The sequence below is a fragment of the Stegastes partitus genome, unplaced genomic scaffold (assembly GCF_000690725.1).
Source record: "Stegastes partitus isolate 25-593 unplaced genomic scaffold, Stegastes_partitus-1.0.2 Scaffold1976, whole genome shotgun sequence".
In the NCBI taxonomy this organism is placed as follows: Eukaryota; Metazoa; Chordata; class Actinopteri; family Pomacentridae; genus Stegastes; species Stegastes partitus.
In genome coordinates this window covers 12,358-36,553 of record NW_007579707.1, presented here as the reverse complement: position 1 = coordinate 36,553, position 24,196 = coordinate 12,358, and the positions used below count along the sequence as shown (strand labels likewise).

The window sequence follows — 24,196 nt, the reverse complement described above, 5'->3', positions numbered from 1 at the left end:
AACTGGTGACCTTCTTGCTGCGAAGCAACAGTGCTACCAACTGTGCCACCTTGCAGCTGTTCCAATACCCACAAAACCTTAATTTATGTCCTACAACATGTGGTTGGATTTTGCAATATCCAAGCCATCATGCTTTCTGGCCATTCCAACCCACAGTCCATCACTCAGTTATGTCGCTTATGTCTCGGTGTCAGCTGCCAAGAGCGCACAGATAGAAGGCGACTCATTGTACATGACAGACTGCAATGGTCACAATTTAAGGGGCAACACTGTGAAGAAGTAGTGTGTCCCATTGTACGCATACTGCATGAAAGAGTGTATACTTCCAGTGAGTACATAGGCATGTACATATAGGCAGCTTTGCAGGTGGACGGACAAGTAGGTTCATCCAGTCATCTGGTGGAATCAATGATACACAGTGCCATGAAGAAGTATTTGCCCTCTTCTCAAATTCTTTTTTATTTCTTTGCATATTTCCCCCACTTTAATGTTTAAGATCATCAAACACATGTAAATATCAGACAAAGATAACCAAAGTGAACACAAAATGCAGTTTTTAAACAATGATTTTATTTATTAAGGAAAAAAAAACTATTCAAAGCTACCTTGCCCTGTGTGAAAAAGTAATTGCCCCCTAAACCTAATGACTGGTTGGGCCACCCTCAGCAGGAACAACTGAAAACAAGCGTTTTCTAGAACTGGCTATGAGTCTTTCACATCTCTGTGGAGATATTTTGGCCCACTCTTCTTTGCAGAATAGTTTTAATTCAGCTACACTGGAGGGTTGTCCAGCATTTTTAAGGTCATACCACAGCATTTCAATCGGATTCAAGTCCAGACTTTGACTAGGCCACTCCAAAACCTTCATTTTGTTTTTTTTAAGCCATTCAGAAGTGGACTTGCTGGTGTGTTTTGGATCATTGTCCTGCTGCAGAACCCAAGTGTGCTTCAGCCTGAGGTTATGAACTGATGGCCGAACATTCTCCTTCAGGATTTTCTGGTAGAGAGCAGAATTCATGGTTCCATCAATCACAGGTCCAGGTCGTTCAGGTCCTGAAGCAGCAAAGCAGCCCCAGACCATCACACTACCACCATCATGTCTGACTGCTGCTATGATGTTGTTTTTCTGAAATGCTGCAACTTTTACACCAGATGTAGCGAGACACACACCTTCCAAAAAGTTCAACTTTGGTCTCGTCAGTCCATAGAATATTCTCCCAAAAGTCTTGGGGATCATTCAGATGTTTGTTTGCAAAAGTAAGACGAGCCTTAAAGTTCTTTTTGGTCAGCAGAGGTTTTGGCCGTGGAACTCTGCCATGGATACTATTTTTGTCCAGTCTCTTTCTTATTGTTGAGTCATGAATACTGACTTAACTGAGGCAAGGAAGGCCTGCAGTTCTTTATGACCTCCTGGATGAGTCGTTGCTGTGCTCTTGGGGTCATTTTGGTCGGCTGGCCACTCCTGGGAAGGTTCACCACTGTTCCATGTGTTCTCCATTTGTGCATAATGGCTCTCACTATGGTTCGCTGGAGACCTAAAGCTTTAGAAACAACTTTGTAGCCCTTTCCAGACTGATAGATGACAATTCCTGTATTTGTCATGTTCCTGAATTTCTTTGGATCGCGTCATTTGTTGCAGCTTTTTGAGATCTTCTGGCTAACTTCATTTTGTCAGACAGGTTCTATTTGAGTTATTTCTTGATTGAACAGGTCTGGAGGTAATCGGGCTTGGGTGTGGTCAGTGAAATTGAACCCAGCCAAATGTGATCAGCCACAGTTAATTCATGTTTAACAAGGGGGGCAATTACTCTTTCACATAGGGCCCGGTAGGTTTGGATAGCTTTTTTCCCCGTAAAACATTACATCATGATTTAAAACTGCATTTTGTGTTTACTTTGGTTATCTTTGTCAAATGTTTAAATTTGTTTGATGGTCTCAAACACTTAAGTAGGAGAAATATTTAAAAGGAAAAAAAAAGAATTCAAGAGGGTGCAAATACTTTTTCACGGCACTGTACATACTTTTTACAGGCATGTCGCTGCCACAGATAACCGATTTTTTCTTTTTACTATCAGAGCAATTATTTGCTTATTGCAGTTAGGATGTCAAATATAACAAAATGTTCTCTTGGTGTAGAAATAATGTAAAGAAGTTCAACAATTAAAATGTTCTTCTTCTTGTTATTGTTATAATAATTGTATTTTTTTTAAGTCACATCAGTGTTGCCAATGTTGTGCAGTCTGTCCATCCACCCACCAGTTCAGTGCATACTTACATATCTCAACAGTTGTAGAATGGTTGCTATGAAATTTTATCCAGCCAGTGGTGGTTGCCTGAAGATAAATACTGATTCTTGAAGTTTTCCTCTTTCATCATGAGATTGCCATTTGGGACTGTTTTTTATTCAGCTATTGGAGCAACTGTTAATTAGATTGACATTAAATGTTACACTTTGACAATCTCTTGAAGATGATGTCAAACAGGGCTACTCAACTTCCCATTGCTCATGGGCCACATAGAAAAATATCTGTGATTGCATGGGCCGCAACCTAAAAATGAATAATTTAATCTGACTGAATGATATAAGACATTTAAATAATCAAGGTAATATTCAATAACAAAATATTTTAAATGCACTACAGTAAAAGGACAATTTCATTAGGCTTTTATGAAAGTAAAATGAGATTTTGTTGACAATATATTATACTTGGCCTTATAGATCTAGTTGTGGCTGTTTCCTGCATTTTCCTCAGACCAAATGTCATTAGATAGAAGGATTGTCATAGATATCAAATGGCAAAATAAGGGTTTATTCACAAAATTCAATTCAATTCAATTCAATTCAATTCAATTTTATTTGTATAGCGCATATTTACAACAACAAGTCATCTCATAGCGCTTAAAATGACTGTCATTGCAGTAAATCCCAGAATGGTAAATATGCTTATTATGCATATTAGCACATTTATTTTTTGTAACAAATCAAAGTAATGTTTCGAAGTTTTAAAAGATTTTTCAAGCAATGTTTTTTGAGAAATTAACTAAATTACATCAGAAAACGAAGTAAGCTTTATTCCAAAAACAGTAAATAAATTAAGAGATTTCTTATAAATATGATTTGGCCTACAACTCCAAAATATTAATAAAGTACAAGTTTTCTCTTGCACATGCATCACAAAAAACTGCATCTGTGGTCAAAAATCAACCAATTCTAAAACATAAAAAGCATTACTCTTTAGGTGACCTACTTTTTTTTATTTAGCCTTGCGCTATAACTAAATGAAATGAAATTACTTATAAGTGTGCATTATTCATAGAAATTGTGCATGAATATGCAACCCTGACAGAAGAGGTCAAATCTAAAACAATTACACTAGTGGAAATAGGACATTGTATCACATTTCTTCACATGGAAAAACAAAATCAAATTCACGTAGTATTTAAAATAAGAGAAGTGTCTCTCAGGGATAAATTGTAAAAGGACATCCAGTGCATGCTTGCTTGACAGGCTGAACTTGATCCAGCTCCTTTGTAAATACAGTTCAAAAGAATAATGAAAATCAAGTAACATTTATTGTCGGTTTCAGCGTCATTATGCTTCATCTTAAAAGACAGAAATGAATAAATCACTTTTAGTTACCAAATGTGAGACTTAAGTCTGCATCTAATCGCCTCAAATCTGGCTGGTATGTAGATGTTGCTGCTAACAGACAGTCACAGAGGTGCTCGTCACTGAGAGAGTTGCGCTGCTTTGACTTGATTACTCCCATTGTTGAAAAGCCACTTTCACACACATAGGTTGACCCAAAACAGGTCAAGATCTTCCTTGCACACAGGGTGATGGTGCTGTAAGTGGCAGGTATGAATTGCATCCAGAAAGTGGCCACGGATTCATCCAAATGCTTCTGCTTTAAAGCGTATTTGTTCCTCAATTCAGTCAGCTCCTCTTCAGACTTTTCCTTTGAAACACCAAACCTCACGCAGTGCTGTGAAAGATCCCTCACATCAGCATTGTATGGATTTTCCACCATTTTAATCATTGGCATGATCGCCTGTAGGTCATTGAAACGACCAGAAAACTCACTGGCAAGTTCATTCAAATACTGAACACAGATAGCAGGTTCAAATGAGATGCTGCGCAACTGACTGACCGGTGAACGTAGGTTTGGGATGCGTAAAATCATTGTCACCAAGCTGGTCTTGGTAAAGAAAAAGCTTCTCCATGAATGCAGAAACATAATTCGTCAAAGCAGGCAGCAATTTGTTGCTTCCCTGGAGCTTCAAATTTATGGAGTTCAAGTGTTTGGTTACGTCCGCCAGAAAAGCTGCTAGAGTGCAAACTTCTCATGGTTGACATAACACAGATCGGTATGCTTTCTCTGTGCAATGAAGGCTCAAATTACCGGCAGTAAATCCACCAACTTCTCCAATACAATGCCTCTGCTCAGCCATCACACTTCGGTGTGTAGCGTCAGGTCTTGGTAATGTGTGTCATATTCTTCGACCAAGGTGCGAAACTGTCTGTGCTGAAGAGCATGACCTCTAATGTAGTTAACAACTTTCACCACTTTACCCATCGTTGTTTTCCGTTCACCACCTTTGAGTTTGCAGCAGAGCTGTTCTTGGTGAAGAAGACAGTGGTAGTAGGGTTGTCACGATACAAAATTTTAAACTTGATTTCAATACTGGGAGAAAAACTTGATACTCGGTACTGATTTCGATACCACGGGGAGAAAACAATCACTTTTTATTGAACATTGTTGAGATAGAATATAACAAATAACGCTCCTTTTGTCAAAAAGCTTCTGTAACAGTGCAAACAAAGAATTGTACACAGTCTTAAAGTGTGCACTAAATACTGTAAACACAATTGTTCTGGAACACAATTTCACACATAAACTTTTAAAATAAAAAAGTATAAGCAGAAGAGAACACCAGACATGGTCATCGTTGCTGATGAAATAAAGCAGGCCATGTAGGCTGAATCATTCTGCTTGTGGATGGTTGGTCCTCTTCAGCCTCAGTTTGGCGCTAGAAGAAAAATAAACAAGGTATACAAAATTACAAATCATGATGTCACATTAAACGAAGATCCCTGATTGCACCAACAACTTAAGCTTATTCACCTTTTCATTCTGGGTTTAACATGAACTCATGTAGAAAATGTTCAGTGCGTTTGTGGTGGAAGTCAACTTTTACATTTAATGTGAGAGAAATAATTTATCAGTCCACGTTGTCCAATTTTACGTTTCTCCGTGTGCTTGCTAAAAACCTCATAGGGGCTCATGTTTAGTAGTACACTATTTATATTATTTACAAGCCTGTTTCATGTCGTCGTAAGAGTTTGGGGTGTCTGTCTTCCAGATGTCATGTTACTTGACTCGGTGGCTTCGCCTTGAAGCACTGCTGGATACGGGCCGGCCACAGTGTGTCTCCTCTTCTGACTCGTTGGTCGTGGTATCCAGATAGCAATTCTGATATCTGAATATTCGCTGCCGATGGTAGAAGCAGAACTGTGACCGCTATCATAAACTAGCATTAACAGCCAGGTACTGCCTGTGCGTCCCGCCCACTTCCACTCCCGTTGAAGCGCTATGGACCAGGCTGCTGCACAGCGCCACCCTGGGCTCTGGAGGGAACATGTGTGTCGGTGTCAACTGAAGGAGGCCACGAGAGACGGAATAGTATCGATACCATGGGAAGTTAATATCACTGGTCGATACCAGCTTTATTATCAATTTAGTATCGAGGCATCGATATTTTTGACAACCCTAAGTGGTAGGCAATAAAGTCGGGAAATGCGTCTTCTTTTCTCAGTAATGCAACAAGCCCTCTTTCCATTGACAGTGCTCCATCGGTGGTAATTGACACCAATTTCCCCAAATCAATCTCTCTCCCTGGTCCCCAGAAAAAGTCCGTAAGTGCCAAACAAATGTCCTCTCGCCTTGTTTGACCAGTCAGTGGCAAAAGAGCAAGCATTTCGTCCATGAATGTGTCGCCATTAAAAAACCGAGCCCATGTCATGAGTTGCGGCGTATCCAACACATCGGTGGACTCGTCAATGGCCGGCTAAAGTGCTGCATTTTCTTAAGCTCGTCGATCAATTTTATCAACAAATCATCAAAAATGTTTTCCACGCATCTGCTGATGGTTGAATCTGAAAATTGCAGTTTTGATGTCTGCCGATTGATCTCAGCTTTGTTTATAAACTCAGCAAAAAGGGATTCACTGCATTCGAGAAAGCACTTTTTAATCAGCTCTCCCTCAGTGAAAGGCCGCTGACTCCTTGCTACATTCCATGCTACTTTGAATGATGCTTCTATGATTCTGTCACTTTCTTTACAGCTGAATCTCATAACAGGTTGTTGACCACGAAGATTTCTGATTCGATTGTATATTCTGTCTTTCTTAAATTGCTGCCTGGTGGATAGTCAACTTTGAAGTCTTTGTGACAGCTGTCGTAGTGGCACTGGAGATTTGCACGTTTTGGTATGGACTGTTTCTGGCAAAGAAGGCACACTGGCTTGTTATTTACCTCCACAAAGGCAAATTATTCCTCCCATGACTGCTGGAATGTCCTGTGTTCATCATACAACTTGCGTTTAACTTTCCCGATGGCCGCCATGAATGCTACTTTGATGAGTCTTCTTTTGATTTTTATTTTTTTTTGGTGGTTAGCAAACAACCTAGTGGCGCATTACCGCCACCAACTGGTATAGTCCTAAAATTGCAACACTTACCTGCCTCTTGTCAGTAGGTCAAACATATTGCCCTCTGGTGTCAGCATGTCAGAAACTATTTGTCCTCATTAAAAGTAGGGAAAAAAAATTTGCTGCATACTGTAAGCCGCGGGCCGCACCATTACAGCGTGCGGGCCGCATGCAGCCCATGGGCTGCGGGTTGAGTGGCGCAGAACGAAAATGACCTTGGTGTTTGGGGGATTTTTCCTCCAATACCTTCACTATTTCAAAAGCTCTTTTTTTGTCTCGATGTTGGCATCAGCCGCTAGCTAAAGCCTTATGTCTCTCTTTTTCTGGAGCTGCCCAGGTTGAGAGGCACCAGGCAGGTGTGGGGATACTCACAAGCACCTGGCTGAGTGTCGCTGTGTTGAAGTTCTTCCTGGAAAACCAGGGTCACCTCTCTGCTACTATGTGCTACAGAGGGAAAATTTCTTACTGTTGTCTTTGCTTAGGGCTGCAAGGTGGCACAGTTGGTCAGCACTGTTGCCTCGCAGCAAGAAGGTCGCCGGTTCGTGTCCCGGTGAGGACACAGGAATCTTTCTGTGTGAAGTTTGTATGTTCTCCCCGTGCGTTCTCTCTCAGTGTGGGTTCTCTCCGGGTTCTCCGGCTTCCACCCACAAGTCCAAAAACATGTTGAGGTTAATTGGTGATTGTAAATTGTCCGTAGGTGTGAATGTGAGTGTGCTTGGTTGTCTGTCTCTAAGTGTAGCCCTGTGATAGACTGGTTACCTGTCCAGGTGAACCTGCCTTCACCCTAAGTCAGCTGGGATAGGCTCCAGCCCCCCCACGACCCTAATGAGGATTAAGCGGTGTATAGATAATGGATGGATGGATGTCTTTGCTTATGCACTAAAGTCATGGCTCAGAGTATCCGGCATTCTTGTAGTCTCTGGATGGGGTCCCAGACCACCTGAGAACTCTAAAGTGGGGAGGACTTTCACACTTACGTGGGCCATGATGGAAAAATCTGAAGTGGGGTTGATTTGGAGGAACGGCCTGTCCAATCTGAACCTAAGTAGTGTTCTGTTATTGGACTTCTGTGTCAGTCATGGATTGGCCATAATGAACACCATGTTTGAACATACGGTGGTTCATAATTGTACTTGGTACCAGAGCACCTTAGGCCAAAGGTTAATGATCGACAGCCATACCATCAGACCTGCAGCTGTATGTCTCAGACACTTCATTCGGTCACATGTAGGCAGAAGGACTGCTACAGCAGTCATGGAAGCAAAAACTTGATAGTGGCAGGAGTTTGGGTAGGCCATGGAGAAGGACTTTTTATTGGCCTCAGGGAAGTTTTGGAAAACTGTAAGCCATCTCCAAAGGCAGAGCTTTCCCAAGGCAAACAGCCTTGGGTCTTGGCAGAGAACTTCTGACCCGGGCTGGGGATATTGTCAATGGTGGAAGGAGTGCTTTAAGGACCTCCTAAACAATGCATCCTCTGCTGAGAAGGCAGAGTCCAAAGACTCAGGGGAAGCTTTGCCTCTTTCCATGGCAGAGGTCACAAGGCACTAGTTGTAGAAGAGATTCGCCCGGAGATGCTAAAGACTTGTGACACTATGGGGTTGTCTTGGCTGACACACCTCTTTAGTGTTGTGTGGAGATCAGACAGTGTCTGTGGAGTGGCAGACAGGGGTGATGGTCCCAATTTTCAAAAAGGACGAATAGAGAATGTTATCCAAATACTGGGGTATCACACTTCTCAGCCTCCTCAAGAATGTTTGCTACAGGTTGCAGGAAAAGAGGCTCCGACCAATTGTCAAACCTCAGATCCAGGAGGAGTAATGCAGATTCCATCCTGATAGAGGAACAGTGGACCAGCTTTTTACCCATGCAGAGTTGCTGAGAGGGTCCTGGGAGTTCAACAAGCCAGTCAACAAGTGTTTTGAGAAATGAGAACTGTGTTAGTGTCCTTGGGACAAAGTCATGCAAGTTTCCAGTAGGTGTTGGACTTGGCCAGGGTTGCCCCTGTCTCTGATCCTGTTTGTGATGTTCATGGATGAGATCTCAAGGTGCAGCTGGGCTGATAGGATGTCCATTTTTGGAATCTCAGAGTGGCATCTCTGCTGTTTGCAGATGATGTGGTTCTGTTGGCTTCATTGGACTGTGACCTTCAGCATGCACTGGGGCAGTTTGTAGCTGAGTGTGAAGCAGCCAGGATGCAAATCAGCACCTTCAATTTTGAGGTCATGGTTCTCTGCCAGAAACCAGTGGATTGGTCCCTCTGGGTTGGGAGTTAGCCGCTGCCTCAAGCGACGAAGTCTAGGTATCTCAGGACCTTGTTTACAAGTGATTGAAATTGTTGTGTGAGAAGCTGGCTTCTTTCAATTGCTCTGTATAATTCATTGATACCTAGTCTATGTAATCCACTTTAAATGATCAATTCTTTAGGAAACCTTACCTGAAAAAAATCTAGGCTTTTTTTGCTTATGTGAGATTGTCTCAGTGATACACATATTATTACTCCAAGCTGAGCTCATGCAGCTGTTTGTTGAAGCATGTATTTATTTCATAACCATATTTATTCATTTGAACAACTAAAACAGCAACAGTGCTTAACGCCGCTTAAAGCTCCACATGTCCTCCCTCTGTACCTGAAAGGACTCCTCCAGAGAAGCCTGTCCTGCCCTAGCAGCAGCACCTGACACTGCTCTCCTCTCTGTCTGCCTCATCCTAAATGCCTCATATTCTGTGTTGTGCTTTAACTTGAGGTGTTTCACAAGGTTAGTTGTGTTGCCAAAACTCCTTACCGCTTTTCCACAAACATCACAAACCATGTCTTGGCTGTTTGACTCCGTTTACACTCTGCCAGACTGACTGAGTGACTGAGCAGCATGCCGTGGCGCTTAGGCGTTACGCACTTGCCCGGGTGAAAGAAAAAGTAGTTCCCACCAACCGTTTGTCATTTAGTCCAGATCTCAAGAGTTTAGTTGCTTTCCACTGGGCTCCTGGTGCATTACCTCAAATAACTAACGTATCCACGGTATCGATATTTTGATTTGAGAATTGATTTTGAAGCATAAAGTTCTGGTATCAGAAGCATCCATATTTCAGTATTGATCCGCACATCACTAATGATCTGATAGAAGTGTCAGTAGTTGTGCTTGTGAACATGGGCATTGTTAAAAGTAGCAGTGCTTGTGCACATTTATTTTCACAGATTTTTATTAAGAACCAGGATTTTTTCCACAGTGCTGGGCGCCTCCTTTTCTGACTGGCTATTTCCCCAGCCTCAGAAAAAATGTCTAAAGCCTCATCCAGCCTTAGTTTTCCGGACACTGTGAGGGAGATAAATTCTAGAATTGTTATTACTACATCATTAACACTCATGTTGAGGTTTGAAATATAATACTACTACTACCACTGATAATAACAATAATATTCCTGATATTCTGCTAATGTCATGATGCTTATAAAATCTGAATATCCCAAATCACATCTTACCTTGGTCGATGTTATCAAGTTGAAACGCTCCCACACAGGGGACCGCTTTCTGCCACTTGAAATATTCGGCATACCTCGCAACATACAAATTCCTCTCTCAAAACCCACTGAAGCATCGTACGTAAGCACCAAAACGTTCAAGCTGTAAACCAAAGATAGACTTTGCGAAGCACCTGTGATGTCTGAAGCTTCGGATGTCATCAGTCATGTGACAACTGGCGCTTGATACAAGCTCTGACACTTAGAGTTGACAGGCGACAGTTCACTAGACTGGCACAAGCTTCGGGGCCCTGGTATCATTTGCCCATCTCTAGTTAGAACCTAAAATTATCAGTACGATTAATAATCTTTTCATTTTGCTGCCCTGCCACTGCGTTAGCCATGTAATAGACTAGCTCTCTGGTTCAGTATGTTCCTGCCTGCACCTGCACTCTGACCATCATGGGAGTCTCAGTCGGACCTCCAACTCTAATGATTGAAGAATGTACATCAGTAGCAACATCAGGCAGAAACAGACTGAACGAGCCACGGAAGAAACTAAAGTTGTACTTTCCACCACTGTGGCTAACGCAGTCGCTGCCTGTGCTGATTAAAGCAACAACAAACTAATAAATGATCATCATGCACTCGCACGAATGCAACCACTTACAATTTTAACTTGTGCATTTTGGTCGCAGTCTGGAGCCCTGATATATAGTATACCACGTTTAGGAAAGTCTCTGATTTGTGTCCACTGTCCTTTTTCAGTCTGCTCCTTGTGGCTCATGGTACTGTGCTGAAGATATGCGACTTTGGAACAGCTTGTGATATTCAGACCTACATGACCAACAACAAAGGCAGTGCAGCCTGGATGGCACCAGAGGTATTTGAAGGTCAGCCATGAACGGTATTCTTGGGTCTCATTCTGGAGCCTCTTCCAAGACTGATTAGATACATATTTTTTTTGCCACAATTGGTATATAGATCTCTAATTTTGTCTGAATGGCTTTTTTTTTTTTTTTTTTAATATTAGGTTTTAAGGATCACAAATGAGGAGAGCCACAACTACATTTTATTCTGATTGGCTTCACTCTCCAAAGATTGTGCTCGATTGACTAAAGTATTTCAGTAACTGTGTTGTTCATTCTCTGTCATTGGCTGGACGCCTATTTGTGTGGAACAGCTGTTAAAAAGACAGGAGTCCAGTGTTGTAGCTCACAGCATATGAGTTAATGACTGCACTCATTTTCATTTTCCTCGTCACCTAGTTCTTCTACTGCAGCAGTGGGATATACCCCTTTTCCTCTTGCATACAGTGTAAAAATAAGTTGTGTAGAAACTGATTCAGCCAGGTTGGTTGATATCTTGACAGCATTACACACTTAGCTTCACTTTTTCTTGCAATTTTGGTGTACATTCCTCAGGCAGCAACTACAGTGAAAAATGTGATGTCTTCAGTTGGGGCATTATCCTGTGGGAGGTCATCACACGCAAGAAACCCTTTGACGAGATTGGTGGCTCTGCATTCTGCATAATGTGGGCTGTTCACAGAGGTGAGTTAAATTCTGCCCCTACTGGGCCTAAAAGCTTGCTCATCCCACTGAGAATTAAAGGGGGGCTTCAATGATTTTACAAAAAGGTGTGTTTCCTGCTGTTGGAGAGTTCTGCAAACATGTTAAAAAATTGTATAAAACCTTTCTGGCCTTGCTGTGCGATGTAAGATCATTGTGCTCAAATTATGTCACTTCCTTACCAGACCAGCACAATGTTCAGGAGGGATTTTGGAGCAATTTTTTTTTTTTTTTTTTTACAGCTGTTTCAGCTCAGCTTTATTCTTAAGATGGCAGATATCAGTGACTCTCTTAAAGTCATCCCACAGTATCTCTGTTGGTCTGGGCCCTGGCTTGGCTGCTCCAAAGGTTGACTTCCTTGCCTAAAGTTATTCTGTTGTGGATTTACTTTGCCCTTAGGGATGGTGTCCTGCTGCATCATCAGAGTGACAGCAGGACATGATAAACTTGGAAAGTCATTTCTTCTTTGAGAATGGTAAGGTCTTTCAGCAGCCAGACGGTGGAAGAAGCCACAAAATCTCTGCATCCCACGTAAACAGGATAGACTTTCGCATTCCATCCTCATTGTGAAGCGTCTGCTGCCAGTTTTGTGTAGCGCAGTTTCTTGTGCTAATAGGCCTCTTTGGTTGAATTCTCCCATCGGACTGTGAGCACTGTGATGTACACAGACTTCAGTGAAGGGAACCAGACTACCAAGTCTGGCCTAAGGGTGGTGGCTGTGGCTAGCTGTCCAGTTTCTGGTTTGGTAGGTGGATGGTTGGGCTTTTTCCGTCCCTCTTCGATGAATGATGGGCCTCTGATAGAATTGCTTGCTCTCAGTAATAGTATTTTCCTTAGTATTTATTTGGATCTGTTGCAAATAATTAGATGATGACGAGCTGTGATAGAAGGAAGCATTTGCAGTGAGTCTCAGTTTTTGCAGAAAACATAAAGAAAAAAAAGCACCTCACTTTAGTCTTTAAAGTGAGAATGATTCAGCCAAATGAAAGCAATAGAATCAGCAGCTGCAGCGTGTGAGTCGTATTGTTTTACGTGTGTGTCAAGAAGTGGAGCCCTGTTACAGTGGCACAGTTTTAAAGAGGTTCTAAGGATAGTCCACAGCAGCGCCTGTTGGGACTGCATATTGAGAGTTCTTATGAACAGCCACTAACTAAGACTTCAAATCAACTCCAGGCCTTTTATCTCCTTAACTTGTCTTTCAAAGGGGACATTGGGGCAAGTTGCTTAAATGAATACAATCACTGGTGCGTGTGGTAGACGGAGGGCTGTAAAATGAAGCAAGCTTCGTGGGTTAGCGAGGTATGTTGACCTTAAAGCCAAGGTTTTTAATCTCACAGAGGTGGCTCTTTTTCACCATGGAAACTTTTGCTGCAGAGTTTGGAATTTAAATCAGCTGTCAGAAGCATCTCCTGATTTGTTGCCTCGTCAGTTTACACTGCTGGTGCTGCAGCTATTTGAGCACTAATTAGAAAATGTATTATTTTATTTGCATTTTTTACAGAGAAAATCCAATTATTAAGTGCGTGAGCGTCAGAACTAAATGCACTTCAATACAAAATCATGTTTAAATGTATGAATTTTAAAGTTTACCAACTTTAATGTTCAGCAGTCACATTAGAAATAAGCAGCTGCATGGATTGGTCAAATGAATTTATTAATGCATGATTACAAATTTTCTAGCAGCATTCTTCTCCTCGCATGTTTGTAGCAGCTGCACTTTTTACCGTCATAAATATTCCTTGTGGCTCTCCATTTAAACACCCTGTTAATTGAAGAAGGTAACACACAATTGATCGCTTGTGTGCAGAAAAAGAGTCACAAAAGAAATTAAGTGCCTTTTTATAGAAATGAGTACCCATTGTTGTCATACCCATTATCTGTGACTGGGGTTTTAGGTTTTGTGAAGCAGGCTTACATGAAGAAAGCATGGCTATTTCAACATTGCTTCATGCTACAGCCTTCAGGTGCAGTGTGACCAGACGATTTCACAGTATGTTGACCTCTCTGTGATAGTAAAAAAACTTTTGTTCTCCTCAGCAAAGCTTCATCAACAGCGCCCTAACTGACTGACTGCTTACTGTGACGCAGGTACACGACCTCCTCTGATCAGAGATCTGCCAGAGCCCATCGAGACTCTGATGACCCGCTGCTGGGACAAAGAACCCAGCCAGAGGCCATCTATGAATGAGGTCAAAAACACCATGAGCCACCTCATGAAGGTACAGTCCCACCACATAACTCCCTGTAAGTCCACAAACTGTCATTTTAGGTAGTTTGGACACACAATAAAGATATCTGTATAGAAAGAGGAACTCAGTGTGAAAATCAACCAAACAAAATTAACCAGTACTAAAGTTCTTCATAAAGCAAGTCAGAGCTAATAAAATCTAAGTTGAGTGGTGAGACATCAAACACTGACTAAATTAAGTTTTAGAAAATTAGTTGTAGGAGTGCTCTGTAATAAAAAGTCTTAATTCTATATGTAGATTGAGTCAGGTGCCCTTCGGTGTCAAACTGAGGGGAGAAAAAGAGCGGGAAGAACTCTTCCCACCAAAGCACTGCTGAGTTTAAAATGTCTCTGTTCTATTGGCATCTTTCAGCTGAATTACCCACATGTTGTTGAGGAAAGATTGGTGGCAAATTAAAGGAAAAGCTGTAAGTGGTAAGGCAATAATGTGCTGCCAGATCGGCTTTAAGTCTGTGGAACTCTACTGGAGCAAACTTCAAACAATCTGCAGGGTTGCTGCTGCTGCTGTTCTTTGCTGTGATCTCAACATGCACCACGTCTTAGCCTTCTTGAGTGTTGCAGTGATTTCTGTTTCGCATGCTGAAAGAAGTTTAAAGGAAGTAGTCAGTCAGGCACGATTAGTCTGTAATCTGAACTGGTTAACACAGTCTTTGTCTGTGGGCATGACTGTGTTACGTCCCTGTGCAACTCGGGGGATGAGGGGGGTAACAAGTGATACTCTGAAAACTGTGTTAAAGGCAGGGGAAACTCATTAGGTTTACACTTAAAGCAAAACTAAATTCAACAACGAAGCCAGTCAGTGGGTTGGGAGAGCGCCACTCGCACCCGGAAGCAGAGAAACCAAACAGCACACAAGCTTCTGATTTGGCCCACTGGCAACAATGATCAAGGTGGCCTTGCTTCTTAGCAGTGGCACTCCTGTTGCTTGTCAGGGCTTGTAACCTGAGGAAGAGACACAGACAGCCCTCCCCCCCATAAGAGCAAGCATCCATCCATACGTCATCTATACACCTTAAACCTCATTAGAGGGGCTGGAGTCTGTCCCAGCCGACTCCACAGTTAACATATTTCACAAAATTTGAATTAGTTCTAAAATGTTGTGATGTTGTTTTTACTGCCAACCAAAACTTTGTGAAAATGTTCCCTTCTAATGAGGCTTTATGAATCAGATTACACTGAGCTCTTTGTAAAAGTGCTGGGTGATATGTGCAAACTTTCCAGTACTTCCCAGGCTCTGATGAACCACTCAGCCTCCCTCACCAGTCTTCACCCAGCAAAAGTGGCTCATCATCAGCCACAAGCACAGGTAACTCTCAGCTCCACAGATCCCACTGATACATGGTTGTTTCTGTTAACTTTCTGAAAATGTGAAGTCAATGTGTTTTCTTCCAGTCTGGCACATCATTGCATGTTGTGTTTTCATGCTGTTTGCAGGCTCGTATGCTGACGGCACCATGAACAGTAACAGGAGTGATGACAACACAGAACGCAGAAACTCAGTTGGCAGAGACGAAACCCTTAAAAGCTTTGAGTCAAAATTCCCACTTCAGATAAAAACCTCAAAGGTAATATAACTTGTAAAACTGATAGAACAGGATCATATTTCATTACATATTTTATTAAACCCGACTTCATGATTTTCTCTCCACCCAGACTGCTGGACTCCGTACTGGTCTCTCCAAGGTGTCCAGTGTAGACAATCAGCCAGGGCGCGCCCAAAGCCCATCCTACTCCACCAGTCCTGTAAGAATGACTATGAGTCCAACAGGTAATGACCCTCATTACAAGTTTAACCATTGATACTGGAGCTGTCATCAGACCCAATCCCACTTGGCAAAATGTACTAATTTACGTGGTCAAATGCAGGGACGGAGAGAATAGCAGGGGAAGGGATTTAACATAAAGTACAAGAGCTAGCATGGCTAGCAGGCTAACAAAAGCAGTGCACAATGTGGTCAGTTATACAGTGTTTTATAAGACAATATAAAACATTTTTTTGTCACCTCCTTAACTGTGACATAGTCATTAATAGAGCATTTTGCTGTTTTTGCCAATACTGACAAACAGACCATTTTACTGTTAGTCCTGCATTGACATAAGACACGTGAAGACTGATCAACCTCTGAACTATCACTAGAAAATCAAAAGGATGTAAGAGTCTGTCCTGTGCCAATACAGGACAAACAGTAATATTCATCCATTTATGAGCCATGGGGAAAGGACAAATTGGACAACATTTTTCAATAGCAATGACTTTATAAGAGAACTAATTGAAATGCAGCATTTTACATTGCAGCACTTCAGCACCGTTCACAGTGCTTCCATCTAAAGGCCCTCACTAAGGCCTCATTCAGACATGCACTGTTGCTCACATCTCGACCCTGTTCCACAAAAGTCACAGCATCAGTCTCACAAGGTCAGACCCATTGATATTTTCAGATCACTGTCAACACAGCACAAGTCTGAACGGAACCTTGTCACATAAACAGACAGACCAACACAAAACCTTCACAAGGAGTTTGTCCTCTGTGCTTAATAAATTCCTGCAGCGTCAGGCAGCAGCAGACTCCACATAAGAGCTGCATGTGTCTGCAAACAGGAAACAACAGCGCTGCTAACCATATCCATTACTTGTAATTATTATAAATTATTCCCAGTATGGATGAAGGATCACCCTGGGTCAGGTTTTATTGGCAAGTCACGAGTCAAGTAAGCTGTCACACACAGAGATAAAGTTTGTTGCTCTCCGGTGTCCTTACTCCAATTGTATTAAATGTCTGCTGCAACAGCATGATCCATATGAGTGTCTACTAAAGGAGAGAGCTGCGTGCATTTCCACACAGAGCAACAGCAGTAACCTCATTATCCCGGGCCGACATGGAGAAAAGATCAATCATGATCTAACAGGAAGACATAATAGATTATCATCACACATAGACAGAGTTTTCCGTGTTTAGGAAATCATGAATATGCTAGACAGTTAATCATTTAAGATAATATAAGATATATCTTTATTAATCCTGAAGGTTGTTCTTGTATTTAGACAGTGTGATAAGATGCTCTTAGTGTAGATCTAGTCTTTTGTTTCTTATCGCAGTATGTCATACGTGCCCTGGTGTGTTGTCTGATCTAACATAAATGCCAAATATCACATACATACAGCGACTGCCTGCCTCGCTTAAAATGGCTTGGATGCAATGCTGTGCAGATTTAGGAACACCACCTGTCTTTTTATTCCCACTTGCTGTAGCCAAGCACCCCAGCTCACCTGTGACTGCTCAACACTGTGTGAAAAGGGTTTAAAATTGTAATGTTAACAAGAACTCATGTATGAATGAGCACTGATCACAGAGAAGACTGGTATTTGCCTAAATGGGCCATAAACATTTCTTTAATCCTTTAAGCCTTTTTGTTGTTGTGGTTGCATCCACCCCTTAATGAAAGTGCATACGACTGACCTTAATGAAATATCTGCCAAAGCTTCTTTTGCACAAGTTGAGTTCATGTTCGTGTTCCAGCCACACTAGGATGCTGCACACACTCAGAGCTTTGGATTCTGGCGTGCTGCCCACTATCCAATACACTGCAAGATACCAACATGTGTTTGTGCATGTGCATGTGCTTGCTCTGCTCGAGGCAGCTCTTTTACCAAGATAATGAAAGATATATGTGTGTCTTTAGCTACCAATGGATTCGACAGCTACATTCCCATGGATTGCCTAAAACTGGATCACCAGCTACAGGTATGTCAAAAACAGTGTTGTTTTTTTGACTGAAAACGTATGTGATCATTCATTTCTTTTTTTAACCTAAAATGAAACAGACCATGGACCTGCAGAATACTTTACTGTCACCTTATTGCCTATATTTAAAGCTGTGCACAGCAGCCAACAGGCTTCAGTCTTGACAAAACCAAGCCAGGGACCTTGACATAGTGAGTTTTATTTTCAGTTATAAATATGCAGTTTCATAGTTATGTTGAACCCTCTGACAGAACCAGGCTCCAGGAAGGCGGTCATCTGCCTTGACCAGTTGGGCTGAGTGGAGATGGGGGGATAGCAGAAGCCTGATTGGCTGATACTGGACTTCATCAGCAGTGTATAATGTTATCGTGACTCTACCAGCAGGACATATCCAACAGCAGCTAGAAGGCAAATCAACACAGCTGTTGCTAATAATATTAACAAAGCCTTGATGCATGTTCAAACATGTTGTAAAATGCCCCAAACCAAAATCAATAAGCTATGGAGTGTTTCGTGGGCTTCCGTACCATCCCAGCTAGCAGTGGTTTTAGAATCTATTTATACACTGTTGCCCATAAAGTTGGAATAATTCTTGTTTTCAGACACATTCCTCTTTTTATTTCTATTTACACATAGGTAATCACTTTGACCAGGTGCAATGATTTACATACTGAGTCTCAGTTACCAGGTGAAGTCTATTCTGACTTTGGGATCTGACTGAAGAATGAGACGTCCTGCCCATTGACACCATCAACAAGCTGTACAGTACACCACCATGTCTTAACGCATTGATCCATGTCAGAGGTGGCCATACTCAATAGAGTAGTATTGAACATTCACATGCATGAAATCCCCTCAAATATGTGTTTCCTGTTTTGTGACCAAGGTTGAAAAATTTAAACAAAACCCTAAATCCTATTGTGCAATACCCCCAATTTAATTAAAGCCTGATTACACAGTCTGACAAGGTTAGTTGTGATTACATTTTTACTGTGATATGTATTCTATATGCTGCAAGGTGGCGCAGTTGGTAGCACTGTTGCCTCGCAGCAAGAAGGTTGCCGGTTCGCGTCCCGGTGGGGGCACCGGAATCTTTCTGCGTGGAGTTTGCATGTTCTCCCCGTGCAGAGTGGGTTCTCTCCGGGTTCTCCGGCTTCCTCCCACACAGTCCAAAAACATGTTAAGGTTAATTGGTGATTGTAAATTGTCCGTAGGTGTGAATGTGAGTGTGCTTGGTTGTCTGTCTCTAAGTGTGGCCCTGCGATGGACTGGCAACCTGTCCAGGGTGTCCCCTGCCTTTGCCCTGAGTCGGCTGGGATAGGCTCCAGCCCCCCTGCGACCCTAATGAGGATTAAGCGGTGTATAGAAAATGGATGGATGGATGTATTCTATATATAGTGTGATATCCATAACGTTTTGAGAAGATGTACACTTGATCTATCAAGAATAAATCACACTGTCACAATCATTTCATGGGAAGAGGTAGAAAAAAAACAACTTTTTTCCAACTTTTTGGGCAACAATGTATATCTATACTATATAAATGACACTTTACGTATAATTATAGCAGAAGGTGCACTGGCATGCTGTGTGCTCAGTCACTAAGCTGTTGCTTTGCTTTCAGCCTCTGGCTCCATGTCCAAACTCCAAGGAGTCTATGGCTGTGTTTGAGCAGCACATCAGGGTGGCTCAGGAGTACCTTAAAGTCCAGTCAGAGATCGCTCACCTTGTTCAGACAAAGTAAGTAAAGCCACATATTGTATGCTATTACCTTTAACAGAACTGTATAAGTCTTTATGGATTTTGTAATAATAGGCAAATGATTTCAGCATGAATTCCAACTTAACTACCATTAAATCAATTTCCTTATCATTGATTTCCATTTGATCTTTGAAAGCAATATTTATTTTTGCAGGATCATTTTGGTAACTCCAACTCAAACAAGTGTTGCTGATTAACATGTAAATGAACAGTAGCAGACACACATTTCAGAACATTATACCTGTGCTAGCCTCACTAAAACGGGCCTTTAACTACCCAGTCAGCTACACAATACAATGAGACAGTGGCAAGGCATGGTGTGAGACAAAACTCCAGAGAAGCACGTCTTCTTTTAACCATTTGTTTTGCTTATTGCCTTGTCCAATTTAAATCTCATTCTTATTCTTCTTTGCAAAACTACAGTGACTTTCTTTTCGAATAAATGTAAACAGCATTGCATCAGTGGTAGATTGACTAAAATACCATAGTAGCAGGCTGAGCAAAAACAAAGTAACATGACTTATAAAATTATAGCAGTCAAACAGCACTGACCGAGTATTGACCTCACAGGAATCATGGAAATATATCTCTCTTTAGCAAATGCAAAGCTGGACACCACATGTAGCAGGCTATGCAGACTTGTTTCATCACAGGAGCAACATGTGGCAGAAAGCAGCACCTTTAGAAAACCTGAGTGGGAGTTAATTAAATGAGCAGTCAAAGATGCCAGGCTGCTGCAAATAAATCACATGAACAAATACTGTTATTCAAGGTTCAGTAAGACAATGACCAGACCTTTTGCCATTTTGTTTCTGTCCACTTGTTATTTAGAATATATAATCAGTTCCAGTCTGAATGAAATCATTTTATAAGTTGTTTCTTGGTGAGCTCTTTGCCTTACTCGAGTGCATGAGAAGATGCAGTATCAGTGAGGTGCAGTATGAATGGTGACAGGTCTTGCCTTGCTTTCATGAAATTTTAAAGGTCTTGGCAGAAACAGCTAAAAGCTGAAATCCATCACTATGATTGAAATATACTATTAGTATGTAATAAAGTTGAAAGCTGATGCCCATTACCTAAATTCAATTCAGTTTCAATTCAATTGTATTTGTATAGCGCAATTTTACAACACATTATCACAAAGTAAGGTATAGACTTTACAAATTTAAACAGAGAAACCAACAATCCAAACTTGCCTCTGGACTTCCTTTGAGCAAGCGTTTGGCAACGGTGGGAAGGAACCAAACCCCCCCAGCCCTCATCCCCAAAGTGAGGGGGGGAAAACCTCCAGCAGAACCAGGCTCAGGAAGGACGGCTATCTGCCTCCACCGGCTGGGTGAGAGTGGGACAGGGGGCTGGGGAAAAGGACAGCAGTTGGAGAGCAGAACAATAGATATGAATAGAAGTATTTTGGGGATCAGTGAGGCCAGTGGCTGGAGGTCAAGGACGTGAAGCTCCAGATCCAGAGACGACCTCGGGGGAAACACAGAGTTAGTGACATGTAATAGTGGTTATAACTGTTTGGACGGAAGAGAAAGGAGAGGAGAGGAGCTCAGTACATCATTAGAATCCCCCGGCAGTCTAATGCAATAGCAGCATACATAAGGGACAGTTCAGGTGATCCTGAGCAGCTCTAACAATAAGCTTTATCAAAGAGGAACGTTTTAAGCATGACCTTAAAGGTAGAGAGGGTGTCTGCCTCCTGAACCCAAAGTGGGAGCTGATTCCATCAGACAGGAACCTGATAGCTGATTAAATCGGCTGATTGTAGCCCTTTTCAAAATAATCATGATCGGCCAGAGTTTTGCTGACTAAATGCCGATACATCTTCATTTCTCATAAAACAGTAAATGCTGTTAAAAATCACAGTTGTGCAGAATGCTGTCTTTGTGCCGTTTGTCCACTAGATGGAGCTCTGACTCCATTCAGTCCTTCAGTCCTTCAGTCCTCACTGCTGTCTTCTCAGTAGTACAGGAGGAAGCTACAGCCGGGCAGCATTACAGGAGTGGGCTGAGCAGACCTCCCAACAGATACGTTCAGAACCACGTTGTGACATTAACAATGACTCAGCACGTCTCCTGTTTCACTTTAACTCTCTTTGCCATGTGTCATGTTGAGTGACGCTTGCTTTTTTGCGTCGGTCATGCTTTTCATTTACGTCACATTGCTAAAGTTGTGCTAACCTAGCTTAAGTTACTCCCTGTCTCTTTATGTTAGCAATAACATCGTTGTAGTTATGCCAACCTAGCATAGCGTTAGCTAGCAGCTTAACAGCCAGTAAGTAACTGCAGAAATAACCTAAGTGTACAAAATATTTGAGAGTCCAGAACGATCGCTCATCAGTCTGTCAGCTGCGTGTTGAGGCGCATTTAAGGAGGAGTGATGTGAATGCAGAGGGGAGGAGGTTTATTCAGTGCAGGCCCGAAAAGTTCAAATGATGAACATTGCTGTCTGTCTTTAGCAACCGTCATGATGTCATGTCACTCTTAGTTTGACTTTGTCAACTCACTATGTGTGTTGTTATGGAGTAACATTAGTGTCCTACTATTTGTGACCATTGTATATTTAAAATGCAACTCTGTCAAAGAGGACATGTTTGGACATCTGAGAAAGGCGTCTCTGGTTTTTATTTTGGTTCATATGAGTCATGACTTCATGGCAAAGAAAGTAATGGAGTAGAGAAAATGTGATTTAAGGTTAAAGGGCAGCAGAGAGCTGCATAAATAACGTTTTGCCAGTAACTTCACTCATTCTGTTGCTTATATACAGCATACATGCATATGGCCTAAATCTAAAGATAAATTCATCAGTACAACTGGCAGCTATATTCATGCATGTTCCATAGAAAGAAAACTGCACAATACAAATTCAAAATAAAATACCCCACATCACATATTTGTTCAGAAAACTTTTTTTTTTTTTTTTACTTATGCTTATTATGTTTAATGCTTTGTTGCATGTTTTGGCACTTGAAAATTCTTCTCTGTTGTAAAGTTACACAAATAGTGAAGGACAAGTATTGTAAAACAGTAAAATGTTGTGCATGTAATTCATATCTTTGTTGTTATAAGTGTTCAGGGACCAAAAAAGAAGCTATTTATTCAATATATATTTTGTTTAATTAATCGGCCGAATAATCGATTATCTGAATTTTTTTCTGCCAAATATCGGTATCAGCATCGCCCTACAAAATCCATATCAGTTGGGCCCTAGTATATTGTAACCCTGAGTGTTCTAGCATTCGCTGGAGAGCCTTTCTGTCCTGAGCTGTGCTGTTGCCGTACCACACGGTGATGGAGCTGCTCAGGACACTCTTGATTGTACTCCTGTAGAAGTTACACTGAATTTTGGCTGACATGCCAAACTTCCTCAGTCTTCTCAGAAAGTACAGCCACTGCTGGGCCTTCTTGATGATGTGATGTGTGTGATGATACAAGGTAAGATCCTTGCTGATGTGGACACCGAGGAACTTGAAGATTTTCACCCTCTCTACCTCAGTCTTGCCTATGTATTTAGGTGTGTGCTCCACCCTCTTCCTTGGATCAACAGTTGTTTGTTTGGTCTTCTCTGCATTAAGGGAAATATCATTGTCTGGACACCAGGTAGGTTTAACTGGGCTAATCAGTTGTTTAGATAACAGTATGTGTATAACACGTATATACACTACACGCCAGAAGTTTAGAAGCAACCTCAAGTTTCTGTTCACAATGCCTTTCTTAAGAACCAGTATGAATTTTATGGATTTTGGGATGTATTTACTGCATGATCAGCCTTTGCTTTCATTGATATGCACCATTTTCCTCAATTTACTTTTAGGTATACATTGATGGCACCAGACCACTGCTGAATAAATATTTAAAAACAAAATAAGGGCTTAGTTTTTGGGTTGAGAAGATTTGCAAAAGTCCCAGCTTCACTGCAAAAGTAAAAAACAAATCATAGTGTACATTATTCACTATAGCTCTTTGGCTTTTGAGAGTTTGCCTACAAAAATCCCACTAAATTTCACTTGGGTCCATAATTCTGACAAATGACCACAGAAATGGCTAGAATGAAACAGCTGAGCAAAGATAAGATAAGATTGAAGGTAAGATAGAACTTCATTGATCCTTTTTCAGGGGAATTGCTTTTACAGTTACATCCCGTCCAAGAAACATAAAAAGACAGTGACCAATAACAGGGGGAGACATCCATCCATCCATCCATCCATCCATCCATCTTCTTCCGCTTTATCTGGAGTCGGGTCGCTGAGGCAGCAGCCTTAGCAAAGCCGCCCAGACTTCCTGATCTGCACACACCTCCTCCAGCTCTTCCGGGGGACCCCTAGCCGATCCCAGGCCAGTCGAGAGACAAAATCCCTCCTGTGTGTCCTGGGTCTTCTCCGAGGCCTCCTCCAGGGGGAGGGGAAGGGGAGACAGGGGAGAACAGGGGGAGACAGGAGGGAGAAACTATCGGGTCAGCTAGCATGAGCAGCGCCCCTTATCATTAGATAGGAAAAGGAAAACAAGAGGAAAAACGAGGGAAAAAAGGCAATTCCAAACTAGGCTCCTCTGGGGGAGGCACAGTGTGGGATTAGGAAAAAAACACCTCGAAGACGTGTGGGAGGAGGAAGGATGCTGGGGAGGGGAGGTGTAGCAGCTCACACACTGAGGAGAGCCCCAGCCACGTAAGGTAGTAGTGCCATGATGGATGGATGGATGGATGGAT

General features: G+C 41.9%; 1 protein-coding gene across 1 annotated transcript in view; it reads left to right on the top strand.

Annotated features, from left to right (window-relative positions):
- LOC103373421 (mitogen-activated protein kinase kinase kinase 7-like) overlaps positions 1 to 24,196 on the top strand; it is a 47,105-nt gene that overhangs the window by 16,828 nt on the left and 6,081 nt on the right. Inside the window, exons 6-13 of the mRNA XM_008303308.1 lie at positions 10,935 to 11,059; positions 11,591 to 11,719; positions 13,826 to 13,956; positions 15,207 to 15,291; positions 15,420 to 15,550; positions 15,639 to 15,753; positions 17,667 to 17,728; positions 19,353 to 19,468. Of these exons, the coding sequence (XP_008301530.1) occupies positions 10,935 to 11,059; positions 11,591 to 11,719; positions 13,826 to 13,956; positions 15,207 to 15,291; positions 15,420 to 15,550; positions 15,639 to 15,753; positions 17,667 to 17,728; positions 19,353 to 19,468 (894 nt within the window). The remainder of the gene's footprint in view (positions 1 to 10,934; positions 11,060 to 11,590; positions 11,720 to 13,825; positions 13,957 to 15,206; positions 15,292 to 15,419; positions 15,551 to 15,638; positions 15,754 to 17,666; positions 17,729 to 19,352; positions 19,469 to 24,196) is intronic.